General features: G+C 37.7%; 2 protein-coding genes across 8 annotated transcripts in view; both read left to right on the forward strand.

The window, feature by feature from the left end:
• The window catches only part of acyp2 (acylphosphatase 2, muscle type), a 220,363-nt gene extending 213,388 nt beyond the window's left edge, over nucleotides 1-6,975 (forward strand). For all 6 annotated transcript variants that reach the window (XM_067432416.1, XM_067432413.1, XM_067432415.1 and 3 more), the window contains one exon: nucleotides 6,511-6,975. In XM_067432416.1, the coding sequence (XP_067288517.1) occupies nucleotides 6,511-6,625 (115 nt within the window). In that variant the 3' untranslated portion in view covers nucleotides 6,626-6,975. The remainder of the gene's footprint in view (nucleotides 1-6,510) is intronic.
• An 8,826-nt stretch (nucleotides 6,976-15,801) lies between these two features.
• The window catches only part of LOC137058905 (uncharacterized protein C2orf73 homolog), a 12,844-nt gene continuing 11,145 nt past the window's right edge, over nucleotides 15,802-17,500 (forward strand). Inside the window, exons 1-2 of one of the 2 annotated variants that reach the window (XM_067432411.1) lie at nucleotides 15,802-15,947; nucleotides 16,033-16,234. In XM_067432411.1, coding sequence (XP_067288512.1) covers nucleotides 15,877-15,947; nucleotides 16,033-16,234 — 273 coding nt within the window. In that variant the 5' untranslated portion in view covers nucleotides 15,802-15,876. The remainder of the gene's footprint in view (nucleotides 15,948-16,032; nucleotides 16,235-17,500) is intronic. The other variant, XM_067432412.1, reaches the window with a different exon arrangement.

Raw genomic sequence — 17,500 nt, forward strand, 5'->3', positions numbered from 1 at the left:
ATCATGTAGCTGTACATGCGATTGCCTGGATACAGTGACAAAGAGCTCCAGTATTGCATGAGAAAAGCTTTTCCTCTTCTGAAAGCTCCTCATTCCAGCTGGTGAACACGAGATGCGAGTGAACAGAAATGTGTTTGCTCATTAAATATTTAAACAGACGGATGGCTAACCCTCAGGCCACGCCCCCTTCACTTGTTTTCCCCTTCCTTGTTTTTCCTTTACCTAAATGACCTCAGCTTTGGAGATCTGTCGATCTGTTTTTTCTCTTGGCTCTGTACAGTTGTTTGGGGGTTTGGTGAACTCTCTGGGGTTGTGTGTGTGTGTGTGTGTGTGTGTGTGTGTGTGTGTGTGTGTGTGTGTGTGTGTGTGTGTGTGTGTGTGTGTGTGTTGGTGACATCGATGAGACTATCGATCCCAAAGGAACGTCCCCAGATGCCTCGGCCCATCCCTAAATTACGGCTGGATGAGCTCTAAAGTGTTCACTGCAAAAAATGCTTTTCTTTCTCAGTATTTTTGTCTTGTTTCTAGTCTAAATATCAACAAATTCTTACATTAAGAAACATTTACTAGACAAGTAAAAATTATTGCCTTGTTTTGAGAAGTTTTTGCTTAAAATAAGCAAAATAATCTGCCAATGGGGTAAGAAAAATAATGTTGTTTTTAAACTATATAGTTTATATATTTTAATATTTGTAATTTATTCAATATTTTATTCATATAAATTAAAAATATATATAATTTATTGTTTTTAAAATATTTATTATTTATTTTTAAATGTTAAACTACACATATAATATAAAAATAATATTATATTAGTGTTATATTTAAAAAAATATTTTTTATTATTACTTATTGTATAATATTATTTATTTATTTGTGGGGTTTGGTGTCAAAGTAGCATCGTGTTCCTGGTGAATCACCAGAGTGAGTGTGTGTGTGTGTGTGTGTGTGTGTGTGTGTGTGTGTGTGAGTGAGAGCATGTGTGTGTGAGTGAGAGTGTGTGTTTGAGTGAGAGTGTGTGTGTGTGTGTGTGTGTGTGTGTGTGTGTGTGTGTGTGTGTGTGTGTGTGTGTGTGTGTGTGTGTGTGTGTGTGTGTGTGTGTGTGTGTGTAAGTGAGAGTGAGAGTGTGTGTGAGGGAGATTGTGTGTGAGTGAGAGTGTGTGTGAGTGAAAGTGTGAGAGTGTGTGTGAGTGAGAGCATGTGTGAGTGAGAGTGTGTGTGTTAGTGAGAGTGTGTGACTGAGAGTGAGAGTGTGTGTGTGAGAGGGTGTGTGAGAGTGAGTGAGAGTGTGTGTGTGAGTGAGAGAGTGTGAGTGAGAGAGTGTGTGAGTGAGAGTGTGTGAGTGAAAGTGAGAGTGAGTGAGAGTGTGTGAGAGTGTGCGAAAGTGAGAGTGTGTGTGTGAGTGAGAGAGTGTGTGTGTGAGAGTGTATGTGAGTGAGAGTTTGTGTGAGGGAGATTGTGTGTGAGTGAGAGAGTGTGTGAGTGAGAGTGTGTGTGTGAGTGAGTGAGAGTTTGTGTGAGGGAGATTGTGTGTGAGTGAGAGAGTGTGTGAGTGAGAGTGTGTGAGTGAAAGTGAGAGTGTGTGTGAGTGAGAGTGTGTGAGAGTGAAAGTGAGAGTGTGTGAGAGTGAAAGTGTGTGTGTGTGTGTGTGTGTGTGTGTGTGTGTGTGTGTGTGTGTGTGTGTGTGAGTGAGAGTGTGTGTGTGAGTGAGAGTGTGTGTGTGAGTGAGTGAGAGTGTGTGTGTGAGTGGGAGCGTCCAGCCGATTGTTAGACTGAGCTTTATGGAAATGCAAATCTGAAGAAATTCCTTCCGATCAGTGTGTCAATGTTATCTGACTTCCTCACCGCGGGGGAGATGGAAAACTCCTTTCCTTCGCAACACAATGAACACTACACACACTTGAGTGTTTATGTTCACAGAACAGCTGTAGGGGTGTGTGTGTGTGTGAAAGAGACGTGTTTCAACCCTTCACAGCCTGAGAATGCTCTGTATCGCACCTAAGTAAGAAAACACAGAAGTTATGTTATTAATAATGTTATTAGTGCTTTCAAACAATTAATCACATCCAAATTAAGAGCTTGTGTTTACATAATGTGTGTGTTCTGTCTATATTTATTATGTATATATAAATACACACACATGCATGTGTAAATGTAACCAACGTTACAACGTTAGGCTAGGCAACGTGGGGGAGAGGACGCTGGCGTTGTCTGTTCGCCGCTTCTCCACCCACAACAAATCATGTTAATGTACTATTAGATTTACATTTTATTTTATTTCCTTATGTTTGTGACAAGTCTAACAGTCAGAGCTACAATTGGGACTGTTGCTAATTGCTCGCAGCCACTGAGAGGTCGTTGTTCGTCGTTTCGCCGTTTTCAACCGCTTCTCTAATGTTTACGTTTGAATTGCTGCGGTTGGTTTCTGGTTTGGAGGACATTTGATGTTTCTCGCCGCGACTGCTCACTGGTGGTCTCCCTTGGGCTTAAGCTGCACGGTGGCTGAAGTTTGCACCGGGCTAGCGTCATCCGGGCTCTCGTCGTCGGCGTCCGGCATGATGTTGGGATGTTCTGCTTCTCGGCTGCGCCGCTGTTCCGTCCTGCATTGCGACCGTGGAGCGACATCTGCGCCGGCCCCGGTGTGTCCACAGAAGTGGCCGGAGGAATGTTCTGCCTCCTGCATGGTGCTGCAGCGATCCCCATCGTTTGAATCATCATGAAGAAGACCCATCATCTGGTCTTCAGCTGTCGTGCCTCGGCGATGTCATCGGGACACTGCCGCTGGGAGAAATCTGAAACATGGAGTGGACCACAGTGTGCTGCGGAGCTAACAGAGACTTCCACCATCAGCTGTTTTCTGTCCACCATCAGCTCTGTTTCTGTTCACCATCAGCTCTGTTTTCTGTTCACCATCAGCTCTGTTTCTGTTCTGTTTTCTGTGTTGGTTGATTGTTTGCAGTATTCTATATTTTTACTTGTTATTCATTTTTTGTTGTTATTTCTTCCCCCCCCCCCCCCCCCCTTTGTTGCACTTTGAGATTCTTCGGAATGAAAAGTGCATTATAAATAAAATCTATTATTATTATTATTAATGTAAGATTTTATAAATATATATATATATATATATATATATATATATATATATATATATATATATATATATATATATATATGTATGTATATATATATATATATATATGTATAGTAGCCTATATAAATGCAAATATTTCTTAATCATACATGCTTGTGTGTGTATTTATATACATAATAATTATAGACAGAACACACACATTATGTAAACACAAACTTTTATTTTGGATGTGATTAATTGTGATTAACAGTTTGACAGCGCTAAAATAAATATATTATATATAAAATATAATATATTTTGGACAGGATTTTTGGATTGCTATATAGCGGTATGCTAGTTATGATTAAATTAAATTAAGATGTATTTTCTATAAATTAGCAGGGAAAGTGTTTGTTCAGTCCTGTTAAACAAATCATTATAATTTTGGTTGGATCTTTTAAAGGGTTAGTTCACCCAAAAATGAAATGTCTGTCATTAACTCCTCTCCCTAATGTCGCTCCACACCCGTAAGACCTCCGTTCATCTTCACACACAGTTTAAGATATTTTATATTTAGTCCGAGAGCGTATGCAAGTGTATGCACACTATACTGTCCATGTCCAGAAAGGGAATAAAAACATCATCACAGTAGTCCATATGAGACATCAGTGGGTTAATTAGAGTCTCTTGAAGCATCCAAAATACATTTGGGTCCAAAAATAACAAAAACTACGACTTTATTCAGCATTGGCTTCTCTTCTGGGTTTGTGTTCAATCCTCAAATAAAGATTCAAACGGTTATGAATCAGCGAATTGATTCGGATCGCTAATGTCACGTGATTTCAGCAGTTTGACACGCGATCCGAATCATGAATCAATCTGCTGATTCATAACCGTTTGAATCTTTATTTGAGGTTTGAAAACAAACGCGGAAGAGAAGCCAATGCTGAATAAAGTCGTAGTTTTTGTTATTTTTGGACCCAAATGTATTTTGGATGCTTCAAGAGACTCTAATTAACCCACTGATGTCTCATATGGACTACTGTGATGATGTTTTTATTCCCTTTCTGGACATGGACAGTATAGTGTGCATACACTTGCATACGCTCTCGGACTAAATATAAAATATCTTAAACTGTGTGTGAAGATGAACGGAGGTCTTACGGGTGTGGAACGACATTAGGGGGAGGAGTTAATGACAGACATTTCATTTTTGGGTGAACTAACCCTTTAACTACCATTAATTGAGTATCAACATTTTGTCAAAAGTATGACATAATTTCTGTTTCTTTGCAAAATTCTCAAGCAGTTTCTGAGTGAAAGTGGTTAGTTTATCCACCATGGGATTTGTGCTCTTATTGCTTTAGTGACAGTAATGTTGACGCCGATTCCTGTGAAAGTGTTTCCTCTTTCAGGGCGGATCTTGTACATATAGCGACAATGTTGGCAGATCAGTATTATATTTGCCACGACAGTCTCCTCAGTATTGAGTGAACCGCACCCTGGTGAAAACACAAGAGGCCGTAATGGCTGATAACCCCAGAGTAACCCGGATCCGTCTGTAATCCGTCATTCACACCGCTTCAAAACACGATCTGCACGGCTGGCTTTACTACAAGGGCCGTTGCTGTAGAGATTGTGCTGTTCTCTCCGACACGGCTCCTCCTCTTCCTGGCAGGCCCATTATGAGCTGAATATTGGGCAGCCATGCAGATGGTCTGACCACACACTCTCTTATCCAATATGAGATCAGCGCTGCGGCCCACAGGGGAGAATAATGCATTTAGAGCCCTCTGAGGAACACTGCCTGTCCGGCTTCAGTGTGTGTGTGTGTGTGTGTGTGTGTGTGTGTGTGTGTGTGTGTGTGTGTGTGTGTGTGTGTGTGTGAGAGAGTGAGTGCCTCGCCCTTGTTTTCAAGAAAGAAAATGGTGGCTGTTTATCCTCCTGATGGAGTTCTGTTTGCGTTTCTTATGCCGTTGTTTCTTGTCATCTGTAAAAAAAAATATAAATAAAAAAAACTTTTTATTTATTAATACCAAAACATCAGCTGTAACTTTTCTGTGAAAACAGTGTGTGACTGTTTCTCTTATGGAGCACAAAGAAAAGTCTCTTAAAGGGGTCCTATAATGCCGATTTTACAAGATGTAAAATAAGTCTCTGATGTGAAGTTTCAGATCAAAATACCCCACAGATCATATTTATAGCATGTTAAAATTGTCACTTTTTGAGGGTGAGCAAAAACGTGCGGTTTTTGTGTGTGTCCCTTTAAATGCAAATGTGTGTGTGTGTGTGTGTGTGTGTGTGTGTGTGTGTGTGTGTGTGTGTGTGTGTGTGTGTGTGTGTGTGTGGACATGTTTTGTGACATATGAGGACACAAATGTGTATAATGCCATGGGTATGACACAGGTATTACAGGAGAGGGTGAAATATGAGGACATTACCCATGGCCCCACTTTACAAAAGGCTTATAAATCACACAGGAGGAGTTTTTATGAGAAAGTAAAAATGCAGAATGTTTCCTGTGATGGGTAGGTTTAGGGGCAGTGTGTGTGTGTGTGTGTGTGTGTGTGTGTGTGTGTGTGTGTGTGTGTGTGTGTGTGTGTGTGTGCGTGTGTGTGTGTGTGTGTGAGTGCCTCGCCCTTGTTTTCGAGAAAGAAAATGGTGGCGGTTTATCCTCCTGACGGAGTTCTGTTTGCGTTTCTTATGCCGTTGTTTCTTGTCGTCTCTAAAAAAAAAAAAACATAAAAAAAACAGCAGCTGTAACTTTTCTGTGAAAGCCATGAAAAATCATGAAAGTAAATGGGGACTGGAGATTTTTATTAAAGGGGTCCTATAATGCAGTTTTTTACAAGATATAAAATAAGTCTGATGTCCCCGGAGTGTGTACATTAAGTTTTCTTTGCGTTTCTTATGTCGTTGTTTCTTGTCATCTGTAAAAAATAAAAATAAATAAAAAACAAACTCATTTCTGTCAGTAGGGGGAGATGTGAGGGAGGATTTTTCAGCCGGGACTTTTTACTGCGCCGAGTCGAAGTACTCTCAGAAGTGCTATTCCGCCACACATTATAGTTCTCCTTTTTAACCTGCTTAGAAAAGTGCTACGTTTTATTTTATGTCACCAAACTTGATCATTCAACTACTTGTGTAACTGTATTTTAATAGGGAGATGTCTGGTCGCTTCTAACTTGATCTCTGTTTGGTACCATATTGAATGAACTGGGCTTAGTGGGCTAAGCTAAATGCTATCAGATCGTCACCGCGCGTCAGAGAGATTAAGAGCACACACTGAGACGAGAGACGAGAGAGGGATGTATCAACTCGTCTTAGTTAAGGAAATAACATAGTTTAATATGAAAAAGCAGTGAAGTATCCCTTTAAATGTTTTGTGCATCATATTCCACATTGTTTGACGTGTCCTGTTTCTCTGTCTGTCTCTACAGGAAGTATTGGCTCAGTAATGTTGGCAGTCCCAGCTCTCGGATCGACCGCGCTCAGTTCAGCAACGAGAGAGACATCCCGAAACTGGAGATTCGTGGATTCGGCACGCGCTACTGAAACACACACACGCACACACACACACACACACACACACATTTGTTTTTGTGACATTTGGGGACATTCTAAAGGCGTAATGGTTTTTATACTGTGCAAACTGTATTTTCTATCCCCTTACACTACCCGTGCCCCTAAACCTACCCATCACACACACACACACACACACACACACACACACACACACACACACACACACACACACACACACACACACACACACACAGCCCCTAAACCTACCCATCACAGGAAACATTCTGCATTTTTACTTTCTCATAAAAACTCCTCCTGTGTGATTTATAAGCCTTTTGAAAAGTGGGGCCATGGGTAATGTCCTCATATTTCACCCTCTCCTGTAATACCTGTGTCATACCCATACACACACACACACACACACACATTTGTTTTTGTGACATTTGGGGACATTCTAAAGGCGTAATGGTTTTTATACTGTGCAAACTGTATTTTCTATCCCCTTACACTACCCGTGCCCCTAAACCTACCCATCACACACACACACACACACACACACACACACACACACACACACACAGCCCCTAAACCTACCCATCACAGGAAACATTCTGCATTTTTACTTTCTCATAAAAACTCCTCCTGTGTGATTTATAAGCCTTTTGTAAAGTGGGGCCATGGGTAATGTCCTCATATTTCACCCTCTCCTGTAATACCTGTGTCATACCCATGGCATTATACACATTTGTGTCCTCATATGTCACAAAAACATGCCCACACACACACACACACACACACACACACACACACACACAGGCGAATAACACACTGGGTAGATCTTAAGCAGATTCTCCATCTGACTCTACAAGAAGAACAAAACCGTAGCCCCACAACTGTCATTATTACTTATATTTATTAGCATATATATTGGGTTGTAAATATGAATATGTTTGAATTTATGTAAAGTTCTCAAAGCAAGACAAACTTAATCTGATTTTATCTACTCAACAGAGATAAAACAATATGAAACATTGAACTTGATTTTCATCTTCTAAAATATATGTTTTTGAAAGAAGTCTCTCCTCCTCAGAAAAGCTACATTTATTTAATCAAAAATACAGTAAAAATTGTGAAATATTATTCAAATTTGAAACCGCAGTGAATATATAGTGATGAAAGCTGAATATATCATCATTACTCCAGTCTTCAGTGTCCTTCACTAATCACTCTCAGATGCTAATATTGAAATGTTTAGTTAAAATAATACATATATTTATATTCAGCAATTATGCATTAAATTGATCCAAAGTTGCATTTATAATGTTACAAAAGATTCTCTTTTAAATAAACGCTGTTCTTTTGAACTTTCTATACATCAAAGAATCCTGAAAAACAAAACGTATCAGTTTCCACAAATATATGACGATAATAATAATAATCATAAATGTGTGTTGCTCGTCAAATCCTCATCTGAGAGTGATTAGTGAAGGGTCATGTGACTCTGAAGACTGGAGTAATGATGATAAACTCAGCTTTGATCACAGGAATAAATCACACTTTACTATATATTCACGTAGAAAACTGCTGATTTAAATTGTAAAAAATTTGATCAAATAAATGAAGCCTTGATGAGCAGAAGAGACTTCGGAAAAGTCTATATAATTAAATGTCCACAATGAAAACAGCTGTTTTGATGTGAAGTTTTAGCACATTAATAAACCTCTCTCCATGCATCAAAACATTGAACAGACAAGTTTGTTTTATTGCAGATCATACATTTTTGACTGTATTAAATGAGTATGACGGGCTTCTCTGGCTGTTTAGAGATACACTCAAAAAATTACTTGTTATATTTTCTTTAAAAATATGTGTTAAGTGTGTTAACACAACTATACTGAGCAATTTTTACAAATAACAATTTAGTTATATGAACAAAAAAATTCAAGTAAAACTGGCACAATATCTTTGAGTAAATACAAACCATTTGAATTTCTCACTGTTACATAATATTAATATGTGCCGTTTACTTAATGATGTTACGTTAAATTTATAAAAGTTTATTATGTAAGGTGAACACTGTTATCAATTTAATTTGCCTTTAAAAAATTAAATAACAACAAGCATATTTTTACAAATAAAATGCTAAATGAACTCATTGGACAAACTAAAAATATTTAATTGAGAGCAGGAATTACATCCAATGAGCTTGTGTATAAGTGCCCTAAACACACACACCTCGCACACACACACACACACACACACACGCACACATTCTTCTGCATAACTACTGGGAACTACAGATCCACTGCCCAGTTAGTGATGTTAACTCAAATATTTCATGTAGTTTTAACGCAAATTAATTAACTAAACTTCAGTTTTAAATATATTAGGCTGATTTCGACACATTTCGACACATTTTAATTTTAATTAGGTACAGTGAACATCATTTAAATGTGTCTATGAAGGGCCTGGATCATTTTTTTGAGTGTATGAATATCAGATCCTCTGATTCTACAAACATTATTATCCTCTTACAGGAGATTGTCACTTTTTGCATAATCGACCAATCACGGCGTCCGGTGGTTCTGTTTCTATGGAAAATCTGTCCGCCCTCGCCGATCTCTCTTAAGGTGGCGTCTGCACCAGACCTCGGTGTGTGAGGCTTCTGTGCAAATTCAGCTCCGTGTCCATCAGAAATGCTTCTGGAATTATCGTTAACATCGTAATGTCTTTAGAAGTGAGCTGAAATGTCTCCCTGATTGAACTTGTCCCCCCAGAGACACAATTACAGAGTCCCCCGGGTGTCCTTTTTCTCCCAGCATGCTTCACTTCAGCAAATCTGTGTGGTTAGGGAGGCTGGAATCCTCTTAGCTGACAGTTGCCAGATTAGATCAGAGGCTTAACGAGGGTTTGTGTGTCTGTGAATAGACGGCGCACACTCAGGCTGATCTAGGAACAGTTTGCCGTGAGCTGATCTAGTCGGTATGAAAGGGCAATATCTGTCAGATCCGGCCTCTGATGGAATGTGCCGGACTCTTTGTTTGGGGCATTTCAGACAAATGAGCTCATGGGCTGAAACACTTTCCCATCGTTACACTGCAAAAAAAAGCTTTTCTTACTTAGTATTTTTGTCTTGTTTCTAGTCAAAATATCTAAAAATTCTTAAAACAAGAAGTATTTACTAGACAAGCAAAAGTAATCGTCTTGTTTTGGGAAAAATAACTCTGAATTAAGAAAGTATTTTGCATAAAATAAGCAGAATAATCTGCCAGTGGGGTGAGAAAACTCTTAAAACAAGATTATTTTACTGACCCCATTATCAGATTATTGATTTGATTTTAATTCCCAAAGAGTTATTTTTCCCCAAAGCAAGACAATTACTTTTTCTTGTCTAGTAAATGTCTCTTAATGTAAGAATTTTGAGATGTTTGGACTGGAAACAAGACAAAAATACTGAGTAAGAAAAGCATTTTTTTGCAGTGGAATGTTACATCAAAAGATGAATTTGAATGTGGAGTTCCATTAATGATCAAAAGTGACAGTTAAGACATTTAGAATGTTACAAATGTATCTTTTTTCAAATAAAAAGTTCTTTAGAACTGTCTGTTCATCAAAGAATCCTGAGAAATGTATCAGTTTCCACAACGGATCATATTAATAACTGAGCAGCAAAAATGATTTCTGAAGACTGAGTGATGTTTGAATGACACTTTACTATAAATTCACATAGAAAACTCTTTATATAAACTGTAACAATATTTGTCAGTATGACTGTGTGTGCAGTATTTGAAGCGGCGTTTGATTGCACTCAGTGTTTAATGGACTCTGGGTTTGATTGATTGGATCAGGGTTTGCTGACCGCCCGTCTGTAAGCGTGTTTGTCTGGGGTCTTTAACATTTAAAGTTAACCTGCTAAACATTTAATCTGACTTTCCCTTTAACTTCAAGACAAAACACACAGTGCTTCTGAACCCACATGCTTCCTTTTAATAGTAAGAATTATATATTACGCTTTTTTTGTGTTTTTGAAATATCTTTTGATTATAATAATATTATTAAAATTTTAAATTGATGTTCTCTACGTGAATATATACACTCTAAAAACTTCTGAGTAAAAAACAACCCAATGTTGGGTCAAATATGGACTAACCCAGCAGTTGGGTTGTTTTAACTTATAGCAATTGGGTTGTCTTAAGCAAATATTTAACCCAACCGTGGGATTAAAACAGACCAATTTCTGGGTTAGTCCATATTTGACCCAACATTGGGTTAAAACAACCCAGCATTTTTTAGAGTGTAGTAAAATGTAATTTATTCCAGTGATCAAAGCTGAATTTATCATCATTATTTCAGTCACATGATCCTTCACTAATATTTTTGCTGCTCAGTTATTAATATAATCAGTGTTGAAAACAGTAATAGCTGCTTAATTTATTTGATCTGATTTTTTCTGGAAATCATCATACACTCTTATTCAAAAGTTGTCCACAAAAATATGAAGCAGCGCAACTTTATTTAGCATTAATAATAATCATAAATGTTTCTTGAGGGGCAAGTGGTCATATGATATGTAAAGGATCATGTGACACTGCACTGTAAAAAAAAAATGTGTTGGTTTAACTTAAAAAAGTAAGTAGGGGAGAACCGTTGCGAAAGTAACGCGGGACGAAAGTAACAAAGCGATTTTCTCAGAGCCCTGAATACATTTGCATTCCAAGCTATGACAGGACGTTCAGCACGCAACCTTTGATGGATCTGCCAAAAATCATGTGATTTCGTCATCGTTTCCCGCGGTTGGGTCCGAAATATAGTTTTCGAGTGCGGAAAGTAAATTACTGAAGCAGTACTTTTTTTTTCTAATTACAAGTTGTGTTTCTCGCTTCATGTGCCACAGTAATGATCACTCTACAGTTTATTTATTGCTGTTACACATCCTGAAAATTTGTCTTTTCAGAGTTTTTCAGTATAAAAGTAAATTGTGTTTAAATGTCAGACTTCCTGTCAGGACAAAAAGTAACACTTGTTACTTTTGTCCCACTTTTATATATATAATGCATATTATGCTAATTTAATTTTGATATTGTTGAAGAAAAAAAAAATCAAATAGATCGACATTGCACAAAAAATATTGTATTGAAAAAGTTTGTATTGTCAGGTTAAATTTGAAACATTTTATTAAACTTAACATTTAAAATGAAAATGTATTTTAATATTTGTTTTGCAAAGATAAAGTAGCTACAAAATATGTTTGCAGTTACATATTAACAAGGTCATAGTCAGGTATATTTAATAAAAACAAGAGTAACACAAAACAATCTATCTTATATTGTTGTGTTACTTTCATCCCACCTGATGGGGTCAAAAGTAACAATCTTCATCTTATGTTCAAAGTAAAATTGTACTGTACACTGTAAAAAAAAAAAATTGGTTGTTTTTTGTTGGTTTAACTTAAAAAAGTAAGTAACCTGGTTGCCTTAAAATTTTTAGTTTATTGAAATTAAAAACCTGAGTTGATACAATGAAGGAAATTTGTTTAATAAATAGAAACTCAAAATATTTTTGTATCTGAACCGAACGAAATTTTTTATAAATCATGAAAATAGCACTATTTGGCTGCGTCATCAGAAATAAAACACACACAATTACCCAATATGCTTAAAAAAATATTTTAATAATATTTTAATAAAGGTTGTCGAATCTCAAAAAAAATTCATTCTATTAACTCAAAATTTTAAGGCAACCAGGTAACTTTTTTTCTAAATATTTTTTTACACTGAAGACTGGAGTAATGATGATAAAATCACAGGAATAAATCACACTTTACTATATATTCACACAGAGAACAGATGATTTACACTGGAGGAATATTTCATAATTTTTACTGTATTTTTGATCAAGTAAATTTTCTAAAACATTTAAAAAATGTAATGTTTCTACACTTTTGACTAGTTGTGTATGATGCTATTTCACCCATGGTTAAATGTGCAAATATATAAATAATGAATATTGAATGTGTTTGTGCATCATTTGCATCCCCAGTGTTTAACCGCATTAGTGTCAGACTGAAGCAGGAAGCAGTGAAAGAACAGGAAACGGGTTTGTTTTCAGATTTCCACTGAGTTTTTTTTTTTTTTTTGGTTATGGAAAAACTGGAATGCACATTCACTTAACAAGTGATGCAAACATGGACTTTAGTGTCAACAAAAAAGGCTATACTTAATGATTTTTTCCCTCATAAATGTTTGAAAAAAGTGAATAAACAAATAGTATTTTAATTTAAAACTACTGCACAGTGATGGTATAAGAAGGCAAAATCATGGTACATTTTGATTTATTCCATTTTACTGAATTATTATATTCATATGCAATGGAACTGACTGTAATCAGGGTTACATTATTTTTTTAATTAATACTTTTATTCAGCAATGACACACTACATTGATCAAAACGGACAGTATATACTTTTACATTTTTACAGAAAATGTAGCGAGGTTACAACAAATAATATAAAGCATCAGATCCTCATCTGAGAATGATTAGTGAAGGGCCACGTGACTCTGAAGACTGGAGTACACTCTTAAAAATTTTGGGTAAAAAAACAACCCAATGTTGGGTCAAATATGGACTAACCCAGCAATTGGGTTGTTTTAACCCAGCTATTGGATTGTCTTAAGCAACTATTTAACCCAACCGCAGGGTTAAAACAACCCAATCGCTGGGTTAGTCCATATTTGACCCAACATTGGGTTAAAACAACCCAGCATTTTTTTTTTAGAGTATAATGATGATAAACTCAGCTTTGATCACAGGAATAAATGACACTTTACTATATATTCACTTAGAAAATTCATATTATACAAATATTGCAAAAATTGTACTGTATTTTTAAGATTTCTTTGTAAAAAAAAAAAACAATAACAACAAAAAACAATGGTATATAAGCATGATAACATTTCCAAACAAATATGGTACTTTTTACACTCAAAAAAATGATTCAGGCCCTTCATAGATAAGACATTTAAAGTTGAGTCGAAATGTGTTCAGTCAGCCTAATATATTTAAAACGGAAGTTTACTTAATTAATTTGCGTTAAAACTACATGAAATATTTAAGTTGCCATAACTAACTGGGCAGTGGATCTGTAGTTCCCAACATGCTGTGCAAGAGACTGCGTTAGGAGAGATAATGTCTGGATTAAAGTGATATTTTATGTGTTTTTCAGTAAAGGGGAAGATGTTATTAGTTTATGTTCGTGTTTAATGTTCAGTTATGTTGGACTTTGAGGAGTTTCTGTCATTTTGTGGTTATTATGCAGAAGAGTGTGTCTGTGTGTGTGTGTGTGTGTGTGTGTGTGTGTGTGTGTGTGTGTGTGTGTGTGTGTGTGTGTGTGTGTGTGTGTGTGTGTGTGTGTGTGTGTGTGTGTGTGTGTGTGTGTGAGCCTGTTTATGTAGTTTATGAGGACACAAATTTGTATAACTACATGGGTATTACACTGGTATTACACTATAAATGTGGTTTATGGGGACATATCAAATGTCCTCATAATTCAAATGGCCTTAAAAACACTAAATGATGAATTTTTGAGAAAGTAAAAATGCAGAATGTTTCCTGTGATGGGTAGGTTTAGGGGCAGGGGCAGTGTGTGTGTGTGTGTGTGTGATGGGTAGGTTTAGGGGTAGGGGCAGTGTGTGTGTGTGTGTGTGTGATGGGTAGGTTTAGGGGCAGGGGCAGTGTGTGTGTGTGTGTGTGTGATGGGTAGGTTTAGGGGTAGGGGCAGTGTGTGTGTGTGTGTGTGTGATGGGTAGGTTTAGGGGTAGGGGCAGTGTGTGTGTGTGTGTGTGTGATGGGTAGGTTTAGGGGTAGGGGCAGTGTGTGTGTGTGTGTGTGTGTGATGGGTAGGTTTAGGGGTAGGGGCAGTGTGTGTGTGTGTGTGTGTGTGATGGGTAGGTTTAGGGGTAGGGGCAGTGTGTGTGTGTGTGTGTGTGTGTGTGTGTGTGTGTGTGATGGGTAGGTTTAGGGGTAGGGGCAGTGTGTGTGTGTGTGTGTGTGATGGGTAGGTTTAGGGGTAGGGGCAGTGTGTGTGTGTGTGTGTGTGTGATGGGTAGGTTTAGGGGTAGGGGCAGTGTGTGTGTGTGTGTGTGTGATGGGTAGGTTTAGGGGTAGGGGCAGTGTGTGTGTGTGTGTGTGTGTGTGTGTGTGTGTGATGGGTAGGTTTAGGGGCAGTGTGTGTGTGTGTGTGTGTGATGGGTAGGTTTAGGGGTAGGGGCAGTGTGTGTGTGTGTGTGTGTGTGTGATGGGTAGGTTTAGGGGCAGGGGCAGTGTGTGTGTGTGTGTGTGTGTGATGGGCAGGTTTAGGGGCAGGGGCAGTGTGTGTGTGTGTGTGTGTGTGATGGGCAGGTTTAGGGGTAGGGGCAGTGTGTGTGTGTGTGTGTGTGATGGGTAGGTTTAGGGGTAGGGGCAGTGTGTGTGTGTGTGTGTGTGATGGGTAGGTTTAGGGGCAGGGGCAGTGTGTGTGTGTGTGTGTGTGTGATGGGTAGGTTTAGGGGCAGGGGCAGTGTGTGTGTGTGTGTGATGGGTAGGTTTAGGGGCAGTGTGTGTGTGTGTGTGTGTGTGTGTGTGTGTGATGGGTAGGTTTAGGGGCAGTGTAAGGGGATAGAAAATACGGTTTCTACAGTATAAAAACCATTACACCTATGGAGAGTCCTTGTAAACCACATAGACCAACATGTGTGTGTGTGTGTGTGTGTGCGTGCGTGCGTGCGTGCGTGTGTTTAGGGCACTTATACACAAACTCATTTAGTTTGTCCAATGAGTTAATTTGGCATTTTATTTTTAAAAATATGCTTGTTGTTATTTATTTTTTAAGTCAAATTAAATTGATAACAGTGTTCACCGTACATAATAAACTTAACAAATCAAACATAACATCATTAAGTAAACGGCACATATAAATATTATGTAACAGTGAGAAATTCAAATGGTTTGTATTTACTCAAAGATATTGTGCCAGTTTTACTTGAATTTTTTTGTTCATATAACTAAATTGTTATTTGTAAAAATTGCTCAGTATAGTTGTGTTAACACACTTAACACATATTTTTAAAGTAAATTCAACAAGTCATTTTTTGAGACCAAATCGCTTATATAACCAGATTATATAATTTGGTGATCTTTCTCTGAGCATTATTGTTTTATTAGCAGGCTCTTGAGTGGGTGTCAGATTTCGTATCGTCACTGTTGCATGGCAACCAGTCACCAACAGCTCGGTTATTCGGTGTTCAATGGAAGAGCAAATGTACCATAATGCAGAAATACTTCTGCCTCGAAAAAAGAAGGTTTGGGAGGCGTTCCAGTGAGTATGAGTTACTGTAACTCCCTGCTGTCGGAAGATCTCATTTCAGGCCAGCATTTTAACTCTGTGTGTTCTTTATCTGCAGTTCAAACACCTTCAGGATCTTTGACGAAACGCTGCCGGAGCGCCTGGACCCGCTCAGGGTTTACCAGAACCACAGACGTCCTGTAATGGACCCGAAGGAGAGCCGCAGCGCCCCACAGCCACACAGCAGCGGGTTCATCAGGACTAATGTGAGACTCCTGAACCAGCCCATCGCTTACATGAGGACCAAACGCACGGAACAGGTGCAGATACACTCAACAAATAACTCATTGGACAAACTCAGTTTAATTGAGGGCAGGTTTTCCATCCAATAAATATGTGTAGCCCCAAAAAATAAAAATGTAATTCATGCAATGAAATGTACAGAGGTGGAAAGAGTAACAAAATATTCTACTTAAGTAAAAGTACTGTTACTTCAATGAAATTTTACTTGAGTACAAGTAAAATTACTGGTCTAAAAATGTACTCAAGTAAAAAAGTAGCTCATTTTAAAAAAGAGTAAAAGTTTCTTAGTTACTTTTTTTAACTCTCCCCTGTAGGGTTGTGATAGAATGAGATTTTCACGATATGAAAACTATCTCAGAAAACATCAATTTAACAATTACTGTACCTATTATTAAATGATGGTTATTATCACTTGTTAAAATGATGTTAAAGGAATGAAGATGATTGGCCTTTTTTATTTGGTTAAACAAATGCTTTATGATAACAAACTTAAAACCATTTGTTTATTTAGTTAATTAAAATGTCAATAAAACATGTCTAATAAACTAAATTCAATAAATTATTATGAATTAGATTAACAACTTATTTTTATCACTAATTTGTTAAAATGCTTAAGAATAATAGAGTCCATATGTAGTAGATGGAGCAGCTCCTTCACAGACAGAGAACAAGCAGATCATATATTCATATAGCAATGTTTTGTGCTTTAATATTCACAGACCATGTCCTGATTAGATTTATTTCTAAGGCCTATAGCTCTACTTTCGAGTTATTTGTTCATCCATCAGTTTGCATGTATTCTACGTTATAATGTAAAGTTAACGTTGATGACGATTCCGGGATTCCCTCTGCGTCACAGAAATCAATCGGCCTAAGTTATAAACATACCTTTATCTGCACAGATGTGTTCCCGAACATGTTCTATGTGTTTCTTCATTTGCATCCACATTTTGTGCACATTTGATATCCTCCAGGACAGCACCACGTTATTTGTTTCTATATCCAAAGTATTTCCCAAGCGGCAACCTCCCGCGATCTCTCTTGAAGCCGATACGTAAGTAATGTAAACTGCAGTTCCTCTACTGGCCACTAGAGCGGCTCCAGAAGGAGCAGAATCTCATTGAGCCCCATGTTAAAATTCTCAACTTCAAAGCAGAATAAAACATGTTTACAGCCTGGGACAAATTGTGGTTTTGGCCTATAAGGCTTATTTTGATCTTCATGACGACTGTGAGGGGGGTGAATTTTTTTATAACTCATTCGTTTACGTTATATAAAGCCTT

Source organism: Pseudorasbora parva, chromosome 22, assembly GCF_024679245.1.
Source record: "Pseudorasbora parva isolate DD20220531a chromosome 22, ASM2467924v1, whole genome shotgun sequence".
NCBI lineage: Eukaryota > Metazoa > Chordata > Actinopteri > Cypriniformes > Gobionidae > Pseudorasbora > Pseudorasbora parva.